At 35.8% G+C, this 16,740-nt stretch overlaps 2 protein-coding genes across 7 annotated transcripts; both read left to right on the top strand.

Moving 5' to 3' along the window:
- The first annotated feature begins 10,739 nt into the window (after positions 1–10,739).
- Positions 10,740–14,048, top strand: LOC137731484 (WAT1-related protein At5g40240). 5 transcript variants are annotated; one of them, XM_068470603.2, is made up of 9 exons: positions 10,740–10,874; positions 10,969–11,278; positions 11,523–11,782; positions 11,947–12,009; positions 12,101–12,214; positions 12,754–12,994; positions 13,176–13,262; positions 13,360–13,511; positions 13,806–14,048. In XM_068470603.2, exons 3-9 carry the CDS (start codon positions 11,604–11,606, stop codon positions 13,969–13,971), a joined length of 1,002 nt encoding a protein of 333 aa, XP_068326704.2. In that variant the 5' UTR covers positions 10,740–10,874; positions 10,969–11,278; positions 11,523–11,603; the 3' UTR covers positions 13,972–14,048. The 5 variants fall into 5 exon arrangements, with proteins under 5 accessions (XP_068326704.2, XP_068326702.2, XP_088544478.1 ...); XM_068470601.2 differs by having other exon boundaries at positions 13,104–13,262; XM_088688352.1 differs by having other exon boundaries at positions 13,104–13,262; positions 13,801–14,048.
- A 507-nt stretch (positions 14,049–14,555) lies between these two features.
- LOC137731385 (WAT1-related protein At3g28050-like) lies at positions 14,556–16,527 on the top strand. 2 transcript variants are annotated; one of them, XR_015957598.1, is made up of 6 exons: positions 14,556–15,030; positions 15,112–15,174; positions 15,301–15,414; positions 15,871–16,050; positions 16,143–16,300; positions 16,392–16,527. XR_015957598.1 is itself a non-coding variant. In XM_088687344.1 (6 exons), exons 1-4 carry the CDS (start codon positions 14,811–14,813, stop codon positions 15,917–15,919), a joined length of 405 nt encoding a protein of 134 aa, XP_088543470.1. In that variant the 5' UTR covers positions 14,556–14,810; the 3' UTR covers positions 15,920–16,050; positions 16,143–16,300; positions 16,392–16,527. The 2 variants fall into 2 exon arrangements, 1 of the variants encoding a protein (XP_088543470.1); XM_088687344.1 differs by having other exon boundaries at positions 14,556–14,989.
- The last annotated feature ends 213 nt before the right edge of the window (positions 16,528–16,740 follow it).

Here is a 16,740-nt window from a genome sequence, read left to right as displayed (position 1 = left end):
TAGGATCCATACATTTTGCTTGCCATTATATGTAAAGGTGAAGGCTTTACCTGAAAGTTCTTCTATATGTGAGGAATTACCGACTTGGTTGGCAAAGGAAGACTTGTTTTTGTTCAACATGTTGAGAATTTGCTTGCAATCTTCCTGAAAGAAGGGAAAGCTAGACATCACCTCATTTTTGTCATGAGATGTAACCTGATTCCCTTTGGAAGAGAAGGGACGGTTTGATTCAATTTCTGCAGTTGCTTTTCTCTTGCGACAGTAGTCAAATGTGTGACTTTTCCAGCCACAGAAAGTGTATTTAAGGTGAGCACGACAGTTCTTTGTAAGATGATTTGTCTTGTTGCATTTTTCACAACGCGGCCCTCCATTGTTTAATTCAGTGTCGTGGCCTACACCCTTTACAGCAAACACAGCTGCTTCTGGTTGAACAATATGCTTCCCATTCGAGACTTCAGCTTGTTTCTCATGTCGAAGGACAAGTGCATAGGCTTTGTTGATAGTAGGCAGTGGTTCTAACAACAAGGTGCTGCTACGAACTATGGCATACGAATCATTTAAACCCATGAGAAACTTCATCGTTTTCTGAGTTTCAACATACGACGTTATCTCTCTCTTGGTCTCACAACGACATGCAGGGATCGAAACCAAGGCATCACATTCATCCCAAAGGCTCTTAAGTTTAGTAAAATAAGAGCTTACTGTCATACTGTTTTGCACACAGTCATGAATTTCGTTCTCTATATGAAAAAGTTGAACAATATTCACATTAGAAAATCTTTCTTGTAGATCAAGCCACATCTGCCATGCATCTTTGCAGTGTATGACACTTCCCGAGATTTCTTTGGACATGGAGCCAAGCAACCATGTTTTCACCAGGTTGTTGCATCGGTTCCATTGATGTAATTCTTCAATCTGGTCATCGCTTGGTTTCTCGATCGTCCCATCGATGAGCCCTAACTTGTTTTTGACCATCAAAGCCATGGTCATGATTGGACCCATGTACCATAGTTGTCTTCCACAAGTGGTTGCGGCACAAGCACTGCACCAGGTTGATCCGAATGATGAAGATAGAGTGGATGATTAGGGTTTTCCCACTTTTGATACAAAGTCATGCCTGAGGAGGTTGACTTTTCTGGTTTGTCGCCCATGGCTATGGTTGCTAGGGTTTGTATTCTTTCTTTGATGTGTTTCCCAGTTCGTTCACTCTGGTACCATCTTAAGAAACTAGATATATTGTGATTGATTTCTTATTATTCTCAAAGCCCGGATTACATTCTTATATACACAGTGTATATCACAATCCTAGTTCATTGCCTATAATCAAGGCTAACTAGAACTAAATAAGAAAAGAAATCACTAATGAGCAATTTACAATGGTTGACCTAATCAATCCGGGATATCTTCTTTAACAAACTCAAGTAAGCATATGATAACAACGTATCAAAGAAAATATCCACATTATCGATACAAAATCTGTTGTTTGTACACAAATATATATATTTATATAGTATCTTAGTAATGCAAACTCTAAAGCATGCATATGATCTTCTCCCACAACACAACTTTAGTATATAATTAAATTGATTATTTTATGTGAAAGGTTGGTATAGGAACAGAGAATGCATGGCGGGGGGTGGTCAATGTAATTTGAAATTGTTTGGAATGTTTGATATTGTATTTTGTGTTAGAGATGATGGGTTATTGCATTGGATAGATTGACTATTTTGTCTTAAAATAGCAGAACATTAACTAAGGCTCAGTTATTTGGTTTTGCTGAAATGATTATGTAGGTTATTTAGGTTCCCTTTGAATTGTCAGAGAGATTTTTTAGTATGTCCGAAATATGAGGCTTTATGTGATATGTTATGATACAAATGCAGAGAAGTTTTTTATATATTTAAGTGTCTCTTTTCTTGTATAATGACTAATGACCGTGATCCGAACATCCTGTAAAATCTTTCAAATTATTGATGTCCAAAAATCTAAATTTCAGTATTTCTTGGAGTGATGAATTGTCTTATCATTTAACCAAATGATTTGTTGTCACATTGATTATAAAATGGAATCCGCATTCCCAAATACATGTGTCACAATACGGTGGTTTTTCTTTCAAGAGAAAATTATGATAGTGTTGATAAAATAAAAAAAGAAATGTTAAAAAGATTCTCTTAAAGTGAGACACTTTATAAATCATCTGCGATCTCACAATTTAAAATTAATTTTATGTCATTTTTATAAGCTATTATGTTAAAAATATAAGATGTCAAATAATTTATAGAGTTACAATCGTGAGAAATTAGGTGAATCAATATACGCTAGGACATAACCTGCAACTTGCTTGGAGCAATTAGAAGGAGCCACGCTCCCAACAGTATCTGTGTCTATAAAATACGAACTTAAGAAAACTTAAACAATTATTTCTAGTTATAATTTTACTTCATTTTACTGAAGGTTTGGATTTCCTAACCAAAGTCTCTTCATATCAAAAAGCATTCCTGTTTGGGCCCAAAATATTATTGAGTAGCAGGATGTGCTCGGCCCAAGGTAATGACAAATACTATGGGCCGAATAATAAATCCCGGGCCAGTTGGCAGGGTCGGCCAAATCCTATCCTAAGTAGTCTGGATAAATAGAAGAGGTCGAGGAAGTCCTGGTGCGACCAGGATTCTCGACCGGCAAGGAATAAAGCCTCGAAAAGAAGGAAAATTCAGAATCCTAGTGGGAGTAGGTTTGTTCGAGTTAGAGTCGAAATTGGACAAGGACTCCCAATCCAAATCAGAATTAGTCTCAAGGAATGGGGTGCTATAAATACAAGAAATCATGCAACAGAAAAACCCCTTCAAATCAGCATACAATTGCCCTGCGCAAAACCTCTCAAACACCTTGAGATTTTTCCTTTTCTTTTCTGCCGACACACCTTCAGTTTGGATAAACAGCACTGTGGAAGCACCCGGCGAGCATCTTCAGTTTGGATAAACAGCACTGCTGCCACAGAATCAGCCGACCAAGAAGCACCTTCAGTTTGGATAAACAACACTGCGTCGAGGTCGACCGGTTATCTATCTAAGTCTCGACCGAGAAGGGTTTTCGAACCTTTGTTGGCAAAGGTCACCTTGCTAGTCTTCTCGGCATAGTCAGGTGTTACGAATTGCATCGCTCGGCTTGCTGGACGCCGAGTGATTGTATGATTGGATACTCGCAAGTAAGTTTCAGGGTTCGGCATTCCGACGGCCGAACTACGTTTACCATCAAGACATGCATCACGTTTGAGTACCTGTGCCCATATAGTTTGGTCTCGATTCGACGTGCTTATACTCTTACGAATATAATCACAGTGACCGAATCGGGCTCCGACGATTTGTGAACTCCGCAGAATTAGTAGCCTTGTCTTCAGGCTGTAGAACCCAGAGACCGAGAGTGTTCCTTCCTCGGTCGCAATCGCAAGATAGAGAAGTCAACGACACGCTCAATGCGACATTAAAAATTTTTACTCCTCGGCCGAGCTCAGCCGACGAGTTGGCACGCCCCGCATTCAACCGAAGGACGTAGTTAGCTTATTAGTTACTCGGCCTGCGCGCCACGTAGGTTTTGTAATTTTTAGAGTCAACAATTCCAAATTGAACTAAACGGTGAGTTTTATTTCTTTATGTATTCTATTTTTATTTTTTGAAGGCTTGGTTGATCTCTAGATTGCAAGGCTTCTTTGTGTTTTGTGCACAACCAATCAACATAAACGAAACTATTTCTTTCATTAAGTTAATGCGTTCGTTGTACTGTAGGGTGATTAAAATGTGGGAAAGAAGATGCCATAAAATCGAAAGTGTTTGGAACGAGATTTTTTAGTGTGCTTAGAATACCCGTATATTAAGTATCATAATACAAGCGATTGAATATTAAAAAAAAAAAATTCCAACTTATATTATATATGACACTTAGTGCATCGAATAGTGATTTTTGCACACCGAAAAGTTTCTCGTCCAAAACTAGATTTTTCATAGTGTGACAGGAGTTGGTCAAATGAATCGAACTTGCAATTTTTTCCCCCAAACATAGAAAAACTGCAAGGCATCACGTGAAGTTGTCACAATTTTTTAGCAGGAAAGCTTTTGTGTACACATCCAATAACGAAAAGTAAAAGGCAGAAGAATAAAGAAAGATATCCCTTTTCTGTAAATTGCGTCTATCCTATGTCTTTCAAAGACAAAATATTCTTGGCTCCCACGCACCCCCCACCCCCCCCCCCCCCCCCCCCCCCCACACACCCAACTTTTGTACATCATCAATGTAGCGAAAAGCCGTCCACAACGTAGTACCCAAAAGTGCCTGTAATTCAAACCTGCAATCAAAAAATGGAAGATGCCCCTTCGTCCATCACAAGGACATGAGATACTTGAGGGAAATTTTGAAAAGTAGTTAATAGTTAGACATGATAAAAGGAGGGTTCATTTGGAATTTGTATTTATAATGGTTGAGAGTGTTTTTTTGTGAAATATTTTTGAAATCAATATTTAATAAAAATGCAGGTGAATCTTGAAAAGCCTTTAGAGAGCTCACGTAACTGGTGTTGCAGCAAGAAGCACTTTAAGTTCTTTTAAAACACATATACATTTTCTCTAAAAGCATTTTCAATCGTTTTAAAAACACTTCTAACCAGCCCTTAGACTTTAGAACTACTATTCGAGGGAAGTTGTAGCATTGCTTGAGCGGCCTTGAGATAGCACTCATGGATAAAGTTTTAGTCACTTAGATTAAACTTTGTCGCCCACTCAAACCAAAAACCAGGCTACTAAACTCGCATATATTAGTCCACTAACCCCAAATCCCTAGTGAAAAAATTAGGTTGCCCATCTCACTAAAGATTTCTGAGGCTGCCCTTGGTTGAGAGGGATTGCTCGAGCAGCCTTGAGAAGGCTAAGGTTTTAGTGTGCTAGTAAAACGGTTAGTTTACAGATTTTCTAATGTTAATTAGACATGCGTTCTTTTTATGTTTCATTGCGTCTTGCAAACTGAAGGGAAAAAAAAAATACAAGGGAAGAAAACGAAAAATTAAAACATGGAAGTATATATAGGATTAGGATTACACACATTTTTGTGAGGCTCACTTCATAATGTATTTCAACAATCCAACTGTTTTTTTTTCTGTCTTACCTCATAAATCATGTCTACCCAAAATCTTCCAAATTAGAAAACATGTGACCGTTGGATTAAATTTAGTGTTTCTTTTGTAAAACCATATTCATTTATTTTCTTTACTAAAAATGAATGTCCTAATGATTTTGGATTTGTCTAATTTTTTGCATGGATGATCTATGAATGATGAATTGAAATATAGAGTTCATATCCTTGAAAAAAGTTACAGAATGGGGACTACAAAATGTGTGGTAGAAACGTGTGTACCTGACTTCTAACTCATACATATACATATTTATTTTTTAAAATTATTATTATTAAGGGGAGGAAGGAGGTTTTGAAAGTTTTACAATAGTTTAAGGGAGTGAAGAGTTTTGAACCGGAATGTATGAATAAAAATCCAACACCATATTCTTTAAGACGTGTGTTATCCACACATCCATTTTTACTGCTCATATCTAATTTTCAACCATTGGAACAAATGGATTGAATAAGATCAAATGACATAAATTAACAAAATGTATGTTAAAAATTAAAAAAAGATATGTGGATAACACACCTCATCCACTAAAGTATTGGATTACATGAACAGCTGGGAGTTGCTGTAAGTCATATATATTGTATATTGTATATGATCATTGTTGGTGCTGTGAAAGTCAGAGAAAGATACACATTTCTTGCTTTTGTACTTGAAAGAATGGAAAATGATTGATCATCTTCATATCATCCATCGGCATCATGAATAAAGTGGACTCGGGAACCACCAAGACACAACTAGTATATTTCTATTGGTCCACTTATAAGCTGTAATCAGATGTGTGAAGAAAACTAATGAAAAAAGTTTGAAAATTTTGAGTTTTAATATAAACAAAATAAAGGGTAAAGTAAATAGTACTAGGATTGAATTTTTAATATCAAAATATGGTTTTTCATTAAAATGAATAGTATTGAAAGTTTTTCGTTAAAATTATCTTATTTTGTACATCTTAAGGGGCCTAGTTGATTTGTTTTATTATTTAATAGTTAAGAGGCAGTTTGATAATTATTTTATTTTTATCTTTCATTTATCGGCGCTAATTATTGGAACCTAGGAATGAACCTGAGTTTGGAAACCAAAACAGAACTTAAGTTGGAGATGACGTGAATATATATGCTTTAATTGATGGAAACATGCATACAAAGAATGTTTTGAATTAGATTGACAGTAAGATTATGCTAATTAATCACAGATTAAAGTTAAGTGAGGTACATGATTGCACTCACTTGAGTTACCCAGTAGAGCTTCAGCTGGAGATTACATAAATATAAGTATGCTTTAATTGATGGAAACATGCATGCAGAATGTTCTGGATTAGGTTGACAATTAGATTATGCTAATCCTTGATTAAGGTTAAGTGAGATAGTTATGGATGGCCATTATTGCACTCAATTGAGTGGGGTTGAAGGATGATGTCAGCTTCTTTGGCTAACAGAAGACTGAAAGGGACTAACAATCATAGAGAGATGGAATAGCTCAGGGCATCTAAATCTCTGCGGTTGAGGACAACGTGACTGAGATATGTGGCGTTACATGGAGAGAGAGAGAGAGAGAGAGAGAGAGAGAGAGAGAGAGAGAGAGGGATGGGGACTCGATGATCAAATCACACAGAAAGTGCCCCTCCTCATTCCGTTCACTAAGGACCCTAGTTCCTCTCTTTTTTCATCTTCTAGACTGCTATTAGGGTGTCGTGATTTATGTTCCTAGTATTATTATTGACTTATTGAATCTCTCCGACTCTTTACAGCTGGCATGACACACATGATAGCATTGCCATAGTGAAGTGAGATGCTCGTTGTTCTGTACTTTCACAAAGCAAAACATAAATAATATAGTTTCTGGTGCGCGTTATGCAGTTCTAGAGGACAAAGATTTGGGTAGTGCAGTCTAATCAATTAGATTTTTCTACATGCATGTCCACTTAGCAACGGGCTTCATTATATATGTGAGCATCGATCATTTTCATGTAGGTACAACGTTTAAAACACATGATCTCATTCTTTGTGAGAATATTCAGATTAATACTATGTTTTGCATTTTGAACAGGCATGAATACAACATATGAATACATCTCTAGGATAACTTCTGTCATGAAAGTTATTTGGCGTTTTAAACGATATCCTCGATTCCTCTCAATTTGTAATTCAATACACAAATTAATTGGTTCTATTAGGTTAGCTATATACTATGTACTATCAACAATTTCCACAGAAGGTGGTAGGATAATGTCTTGAGCAGTTACCTACCCAGGACCCTTGAAACAAAGAGACGTGTTTAAAAATTTTCTCGTAACATAGGCAAGCAAACTGACGGATCAAACCGAATTTCTGGTTTGGTTATCTATTTTTTTTTCCTACAATTTGATTCGAGTTGAATGGAACGAAACTGGTGAAGTTATGGTATCCTTACAATAAAAAAAAAATTTATTATTAAAGAGAATGGTTCAAAACTATTACAATAATTTACAGGAAGGAAAGTTTCGAACCCAAAGTGCATGGATGAAAATTCAACACCCTATTCACTAGGATATTTGGCCGCATGCGTATTCTTGCATAATTTTTGCAAATAAATTTACCAAACTAACAAAGAAACATGCATACATGACATGTACACGGAAACAGAAAGAGAAAACGTGATACATGTTTTACAAAGGTTACAAATGTTGAGTTTGTGGGTGCCTGCAGATGCTTATCTAGTTAGGCTGCTAAGTTTGTACTGTGGGACATGGACCAACCAAAGCAACTAAAATATGATCCCACTTCTTCTTATGTGCTCATCTAGTTAGTCTAGCATATATATGCTCATTGCTAATCAATATGTCCATTAAAAAAAAAAACATAATAATTAATCATATTTGATCTCACTGCAAGTTAATCGAAATATTTTGAATGTTTTTGTATGGAAATCCAGTGATATGCCACTATCAAAGTCTCTCTCTCTCTGAAGCATTTTTTTTTTCTTTATTTGCATCAATCAGTGAAGGAAAGAGAAGGAACATATTTTGTACTAGTAGCCAATGGCTTGCACTGACTTTGCCTTCTCCGTCCCTCTGCTAGTGCTTTCGGAAGGTACATCAACCCTCTTCTTCTAATTCTACTCAATACTGATGCAACACGTAGCGAACACGAAAGATCCTCTTGTGGATTCTTACTATTGAGAATGATAAAGAATTATTGCACATGGTTGATCTTCAATCTATTGCATTATTAGGGTTAGAAAATTGTTGAAGATTTAAAATTTTGTAATTCGGTTTAAAACATGAATGATATAATACTTGCATTTTTGTCATGTACTTTTTGTTTAGTCTGGCTATGGAACATACGTTCCATTATTATTAAACGGAACTATAAATATGTTATCAATAATAAGTTGATATCATTGTAAATAACAAAATGTATTAACTTCTTGTTGATACATTGTCGACAATATCATAGTATGTTGAGTTTTATTAAAGAACGGACGTCTTATTTTTATTTATTTATTTGTTAAAAATTGATTTTGCGGTGAAGGTGGATTGAATAAAAGAGAGTATGTCTTTACCAAGTTTGGCCATATTTGAGCACTACCCAAATGTGCTCTTCCCATTTAATTATCCTGTCTATTTTCTTTTCCAATTCTCAGAGACAAGAACCACATCAAAGAAATACTGAATGTTTGGCAATCTTGTATTAAACTGGTATAAATTCCAGCTAGGTGGAAAGAAATAAGCTTGAGAAGTCCTAAGGAGAGTGCCCGGCCTACCTTGCTTATGGAAACAGTACTACAATAACAACTTTATTTAGTTTGTGGGATTTTATGGATTATAGTCAAATTGAAGCATTAGTTCATGTAGCTTTGACATCACCCAAAGTTACGCTCCCTCCAATTATTTCAAGTAAGCATTGACATCACCCTCCCATCATTGCCAAATGGTTACATCACCCATCTAAGAGTGGAAATCCAATATATATGGAGATGCACGCACATACATACACACATGCATATACGCAACATGAATAACAGTTAGAAAGGTTTTTTTTTTTCATAATGTGGAGTAGTATAGTGTCGTAACCAGTAATTTACAATGACGGAGTGATCAAAAGAACCCTAGCTATAGCCCTCAAGAAAAATCAAACGCACTTAGAGAATATATATGAGCCAAAAGCCCAATTTTTAAGATTTGCTTTGTAAAATCAACACTGGTAATCTATCAATCAATAGAAAAGAACCCTAGAAACCTCAATACTCCTAAGATGAGATAAGTATCGATAATTGTGGTTTCTTGATACAACCAAGTACAATGCTCGAACCAAATTTACATTCATAATCTATCAATCTTGCGGGATTGCTGGGGTCATGTGCATCTAATGATCTCACTTTACCTTAAGTCATTGGGGTTCGTCTAGTGGTGAGGGTAGGTAGAGGGATGAGTAAGAGTAGTTAGGTACAGAGTTCGAGACCCTCCAACGTAACAAAAAAATGATCTCATGTTACCTCTGTCACTATAATTGTAGAATATGAGTAGCACAATATAGATGGTCGACTTGCCGTTTTCGCTGTGCAAACCCTTCAAGATTTATCTCACGTGGTATAATAAAGTATATTAAGGCCTCATTTGATAAGTAGGATTGGATTGAAATGGATAAATCAAATTGAAGGTAGAAGTAAATGATTCTTCATTTAGAGGTGGTTAGAAGAAGATTATGCATGAATAAAACATGTACCTTCTATCCTACCATTCTAGAAAAGATTAAAATGGATAAATTTCCTTTATGGGCAATCCATCTTCTATCCTCTAGTTGGTGTCAATTTTTTATTATTTCTCCCCTCAACATGCCTTGAGATTAGGGAGTTTTCAATTCCAATCCAAACCCTAAATACCAAATAAGTCCCCGTGTGCTAACAATTTGGAGCATGGCCAATTTTCACTAGATCACTTCAGAGACTACGAGGACTAAATTGTAGAAGTGTCCAATGGTGCCCAAAATTGGTCAATATTTATCCTATCCTATGATAACCCACATGACTACCTACAGGTTTTAGGTTTAGCACGGATATGCTGGCATGCTGCTTGATACCTATGGCCTATGGGCTTGGAATTACAAAATTTATTCCCTCGGACTCTATAGATGACTTTCTTAGTATCAGTAATAGCACAGGTATGGGCTTAGGAAATAAGACGCTAAAAGAAGTTCGTGGACTTGACTCATGTGCCAATCTGAGTTGAACGGGCTAGTTTTAAAAGACCCCAAATGGTGAACAATAGGATTGAATTCTGGAAAATTAGTTGCAATATTAGATATTTGGTTTGCAGAAATGATTATTTTTCAGTAACGGTGATATATTTGATCATATAACAATATATTGGACATATATACATGAATAACGATGACATAACGACAATACAATGATGATATAATGATGACTAATTATTTATGCAACAAATGTCAAGATATGTTTGTTGTAGCTAACTGCTCTTGAATTATTGAACTACTTAAAAATTTACATTTTTTTTATAATTCATTTCTATTCTTAAGGAGAATCGTTAACCACAAAAATAAAAAGGAGAATCAGTAACAGTGATGATAGTGATGGTGGACTTTTAGGATGTTGGGTTGAACAAGCAACAATGAAAAAAAGCGATGGATGACTTTGTCTTCGTTGTCTACGTCAATGCGCTCGCCCTCTTCTTCGTCTTGCTTCCATCTTCCTTTCTCTTCAAGAGGTTTAATAATTTTATTAAACACCTAATACGTACCCTGATTTTTCTCTTGTTGCAGGGCAAGAACTTTATTAATAATTTTATTAATTTTCTGCAGGACAAGAACTTTTCCACCTCTCGCATCTAAATTGGTTTTCAGGTTTCCGCCAATTCTATCTCTCAACAAGTGCGACGACTAGTCCATTTTAAAGCTCCAAGAGACATTTATAATCTCTTAAAGCTGACGGCCACTACTTCCTCAATAGGACGAAGCAGTTGCAAATATATATTAGGTTTCTGGTCCCTTTTCTCAGACATGTGTATGGAATTCACTTGGAGTGCTTGCCCTACTGAGAGTCTGGAATCCATTTTTTGAGTTCAAGAGAAGAGAATACGAAACCAACAGTGGATCGACATCGAGATGTCAAGTAAGAAACTCTATTACTGTTGTTTGGAAACTAAGGTTAGAGTTTCGAAGTTCTGCAGTTTGTATTCATTTGTAGTGTAGGATTTGATTGCATCGATCTGAACAGTACAACGTTTGATAAAGAAAGAGATATGACAGTTTCCAAAATGTCAATCATGCATTTCCCACAATTATATGCAGGGCAAAATTGGGCCAAAGTGATTTTAAAAAACTACTGTAGCAGATTGTGACAAAGTAATTTGCAGGGATGTGGGATCTGCAGATGTACCTGTCTTTATGACTCTGCAGTTTCGAGAGAGAGAGAGAGAGAGAGAGAAAGAGATAAGATGAACATGGAGGGTTTTCTGCCATTTATTGGAATGGTGATCGCGATGATGGTTCAAACTGGCAGTATGGTGGTAAACAAAGCAGCCATGTCCAAAGGGACCAACGCCTACATAATCGTAGTCTATGCCAACGCCGTCTCCGCCCTCATTCTTCTCCCTTCCGTTCTCATCTTCCACAGGTTAATTCTACAGAATTTCTTTCTTTCTTTTTTCGTAGATCTTATTTGATCAATCATAAACATTTTACTACTCTGTCTTTTTGAAATCTTGAAAAATATTCGACGATAAAGTGTCACATTTTTTCTTTCTTTTCTTCTTACTGAGATTTTCTGGCCACTGGCAGATCGGAGCGCCCTCCCCTTACATTCTCCATCCTATGCAAAATCTTCTTGCTAGCACTGTTTTGGTTGGTAACGTATACACTAATTAATTTAACACGCAACTCCACTCTACAGACCAATTTCTTAGAAATTTAATTACTCAACATACATGTGCAGTTGTACATCGCAAATATTTGGAAATATTGGCATAGAATACAGCTCTCCCACACTTAGCACGGCCATGCTTAACCTCATCCCAGCTTTTACTTTCATACTTGCCATCATTTTCAGGTTCTGCTTTTTCTTTTTCCTTTCTTTTTACTTTCTTTATACTGAGAATAATAGTATTGGTTTGACTTTGGGGACAAATAATTGAGTTCTTTCACTGTAACCGATCGAGGGCAAGTACTGTATAACTGACTAAAGATCAATAAAAAAAAGAGTGACCAAAAATATTAAACTCTCTTTTTATTGTTGGCTATAAAATCCAATTAGAATGTAAGACACCATAAAAATATGAAAAGAATATGTATGTGTATTATTCGATAATTTTTTTCTTCTAATCATTCTGAAATTTCAATTACAGTCTTTTTCAATAATATGTGAATTTTACTCGTACTATTGAAAAATGTGTGAAAAAGGTGAGAACACGTGTATCATATATGAACATTTTCAATATATGAGAATTTTACTCATACTATTAAAAAAAAGTGCTGGAACTTGATAACTTTTGTTGTGTTATTTAAGAAGTAATCAACATGCATTGCTTCAAATATTGGGTGGTTCGTTTTTTTTTTTTTTTTCAAAAATATTGGGTGGTTTAACTTTAGGATGGAAAGAGTTTACTGGAGAAGCTCAAGCAGCCAAGCAAAAGTTTTGGGAACCATAGTATCAATCACAGGAGCATTTGTTGTAACATTTTACAAAGGCCTACCAATCATACGGCTATCATCATCACTTGCTAGTTCACTCAACCAACTGATCCTTTCCTCATCGAAATCAAACTGGATCCTCGGAGGGCTTTTTCTTGCAGCTGACGCCTTGTCAACTTCTTTATGGTACATTCTGCAGGTAATTAGGTGTATTACTCGGTTACCCTTTTATAGAGCTGAAAGCAAATAACAACCAATTAAATTACAATTTTTTTCTTTCTTTCTTTCTATAATTCCAAATGTTGCAGGCAACAATCGTTAAGAAGTACCCTGCAATTGTGTTCATTGTCTTTTTCCAATGCTTATTCGCGACCATTCAGTCTGCAGCATTTACTGTAATTGCAGTTAGAGGTGCAAGTGCCTGGGAATTAAGGCTGGATGTGGGGATCATTGCTATTTTATACACAGTAAACAAATTAGAGTTCTTTTTTTTCTTCATAGCTCAAAGTAAAAGATTTTTTAAAGCTCATAGTTATAAGTTAAATTTTGTATAATCATTTACAGGGAATTGTTTCGACGGTTCTCCGATACAGTTTAGTCACCTGGTGTGTGAAGAAAGCTGGAGCTTTTTATTGTTCTATGTTTAAGCCTCTTGGAATCATTTTTGGTGTGATCATGGGTATCATATTTTTGGGAGATTCAGTCTATCTTGGAAGGTATAAATATACATATAATTTGTTTCAACCTCTTACTTATTCTCGCTTGATATCTCAAGCACAAATAGTGAAAACTTAAAACTAAAAACAAAATAGTTATCAAAAGAGCTCTAAACTTGTCCCGTTCAATTATTTGATTTTTCTTTGGTTGAATCATTGACAGTCGGTGAAAGCTGCTGGGTGGGAAAGTCTTGGCTTGTTAGAAACTTAGAAAATCGGGTTGATTATTAAGAGAAAATTCTTATCAGCAAATTAATTAATGATAATTGATTATATAACATCTTTGCAGCTTAGTTGGTGCAGCGATAATTGTTACTGGATTTTATGCCATGATGTGGGGAAAGGCCAAAGAAGAGAAGCTGATCGATATCGAATCACTAGACCAAAACAAGCTCCCTTTGCTACAAAACGGCTTACAAGAGAAGCAGTAGTGCACAAGTCTTCTTTCTATGTAAATTAAAGACAATATTAATTGCAGATTATTTGTTTGAAATTAAAAAAAAAAAAAGGAGTAAGATTCTCTCCTTTTTTTTCTTTTTTTTTTCTCTCTCATTTTATTTTAAGCTACGTCAACATCTTATATTAATTTTTTTATAGAAAGAGAAAGACAAAATAGAAAATGTGAGAATATAGGAAGAAAGGAGATGAAAAGAGAATGGGAGATAATCTTAGTTCATAAAAAAATTGCAGATTATTTGTTGTTTTTTAGTTAGTTATAAATTTATGAACTATCAGTCTTCTTATTATAGTTGATGGGGTAGGAGGACAAGTCAGGTGAAATGCAAATGGGAATCTGTCAATATTAAAAAAGAGACGAATGTATTTACTTGAAAGGGTAAAATGGTAATTTTCCTATGACTGGCATTTATAAGTTTCTTTTTTACGGAATTATCATTTTACTATGAAATTCAAAATTATCTTTTTACCCTTCTACGTAAGCACATTCCATCTCATCTTAGAAAATTAATAGAATCTCAGGAATCTAGAATGAATATTAAATTTCAAAATGTAAAATTACGCGATTTTGTTCCGAAAAAAAAAAAGATTGAAGTTGAGTTTCATTGGGCAGATAAAAAAATAATTATATTTTAGTCTGAAGTTTAAACAAAGAACAAACGACGTCCCGCCCATTTGACTACACTATGACCATGCAAATGGGTGCCCCAGGTGAAGTCATCAATTAAATTTATTCAAAGCTTGTCTTACATTAGGACTCCATGTCTGCATCTTGCTGTGAAAATTTCTGGTTCTGAGATCGAAGAACAAAAAAAAAAAAAAAAAAGAAAAAAAAAGGGAGTTATGGGGAAGATTGCAGCACTACCAATCGTTGGGATGGTGTTGGGTGAGTGTGCACAAGCTGGGCTAATTATAATAAGCAAAATAGCCATGTCTAATGGCATGAGCAACCTTATCTTTCTCTGCTACTCCAATGCCCTCGCCGCCCTCATCCTCCTCCCAATTTCTCTAGCCTTCCACAAGTAATTAAATCTCACTTTTTCTCAACTACCGGAATCCAAAGGTTTGATTTGTCACTGTGGTTTATTACTTTGATCATAAAGTTAATTTCTTTCTTTGCTCTTATCTTATGTGCTCTTGGTAGATCTGAGAGCCCTCCCCTCACTTTCTCGATCATCGGTTGGTTCAACTTGCTTGGTCTAATTGGGTAAGTTAAGAATTACATCTGTTGATAAAAAATCCAGTGTGAGAATTAATCAAGGTTGCATTTTTAATTTGTTGGTGGGTGATTACTGATTAGTAGGTTTGATTGATAATTTCAAGAGTTTTGCAGATTCATGGCGCAGTTTCTTGGTTATGCTAGGATTAAATATAGCTCTCCTACTCCTAGTACAGCTATGCTCAACCTCATTCCTGCTTTTACCTTTGTACTGGCAGTTATCTTCAGGTTATACCCTCCTCTTTTTACTCAAACTGAAAATTGTGATCAACCTCCATGTTTTTTTTCTTTTGCCAAACCGATGTTTTAAGCTACTGTTAATTGATAATTCATGGGGGAGGGGGATTCGAACTCAGGTGCAAGCGGGCGGTAAACTGCTCTGGCCAATTGACATGTTTCCCTTTTTGTTTCTTTATTCTGAAGTGTGATTTTATCAGAATCGTCTTATTTTGTTAATGAAACCTGAGCATTAGTTATGAGTACCTGTTCTATTCTTAGGTTTTGTAGAAGAACCAGTGTTAATATATCGATTATCTTGTTTTTTTTATTCCAAGGAGAATTTAGCTGATGATGAGCTCTCTCTCATCCCAGATAAGAGTTGTACAACGCAATTCTGAGACATTGGTAGCATGGTAATCTTACACTGTCACCGATTTCTAAAATCGTTCAAATGCCTGGTTTCAGAATGGAAGGGCTTTCATTGCGACTCTTTACAAGGGACCCCGAATTCTGAAAACATCCTCAACTGTTATGACTGATATGTTGTCTCATAAGCAACTTTTATCCGAACAGTCAAACTGGGTCCTTGGAAGAGTGTGTCTCGCGGCAAATTGCATCTTGGCCGCATCTTGGCCTATTGTACAGGTGAAATCTGTAAACTTTTACTTAAAACGTCTTGAAAGTGTGGAATTTGGTTAGAAACTAAGAGTACTTCCTATTTCATTTCTGTGTTTCAGGCATCAGTTCTAAAGAAATACCGCGCAGAGCTGATCATGGTTTTTAATTATTGCTTCTTTGTGGCTATTCAATCTGTAGTAGTTCTTCAATTGTAGAAAGAGACCTGATTTCATGGGAATTAACACCTAAAATCAGGTGGATCGCTGTTCTATACTCGGTAATTAGATAACTAAACCCAGCCCTGATATACCTATTGGATGTAATATTTCTAACACATGAACCTAAGTTGCTAAGTTATATTATTGCAGGGAGTGTTTGGCTCAGCATTCCAGGTTGGTGTATCTACTTGGTGTCTTAGAAGGACAGGGCCTGTGTTTGTAGCTATGTTCAAGCCTTTGGGGATTGTCGTTGCAGTTTTCATTGGTGTTACCTTCTTAGGTGATACTTTCTACCTTGGGAGGTAGGGTTTAATCTTTATTCCCTGTAACCTCCATATCAAAATGTCGTCGATTGAGAGGCACTAATTTTGGTCGTGTTGAAAATTGCAAAAAGGACACCATTTAGCTTCTCAGTTTACATTTACTGAATGCTGTTTGATAGGAGCAGTTGTTATTGTCAGTGGATTTTATTCTGTGATGTGGGGAAAGCCAATGAAGA

This window comes from Pyrus communis, chromosome 16 (genome assembly GCF_041283825.1).
Source record: "Pyrus communis isolate YQ-2024b chromosome 16, ASM4128382v1, whole genome shotgun sequence".
Lineage (NCBI taxonomy): Eukaryota > Viridiplantae > Streptophyta > Magnoliopsida > Rosales > Rosaceae > Pyrus > Pyrus communis.
Note: the sequence above shows the minus strand (reverse complement) of the source record. Positions and strands in the feature narration are given on the sequence as shown.

Excerpts from the sequence above, each read along its gene's own strand:
- LOC137731484 (XM_068470601.2), top strand. The coding sequence starts at position 11,604 with ATGAACATGGAGGGTTTTCTGCCATTTATTGGAATGGTGATCGCGATG. Across the intron at positions 12,010-12,100 it reads TTCTTGCTAGCACTGTTTTG|TTGTACATCGCAAATATTTG; the intron begins GTTGGTAACGTA and ends ATACATGTGCAG. Across the intron at positions 13,512-13,805 it reads GATTCAGTCTATCTTGGAAG|TTGGTGCAGCGATAATTGTT; the intron begins GTATAAATATAC and ends TTTGCAGCTTAG.
- LOC137731385 (XM_088687344.1), top strand. The coding sequence starts at position 14,811 with ATGGGGAAGATTGCAGCACTACCAATCGTTGGGATGGTGTTGGGTGAG. Across the intron at positions 14,990-15,111 it reads ATTTCTCTAGCCTTCCACAA|ATCTGAGAGCCCTCCCCTCA; the intron begins GTAATTAAATCT and ends TGCTCTTGGTAG. Across the intron at positions 15,415-15,870 it reads GTACTGGCAGTTATCTTCAG|AATGGAAGGGCTTTCATTGC; the intron begins GTTATACCCTCC and ends GCCTGGTTTCAG.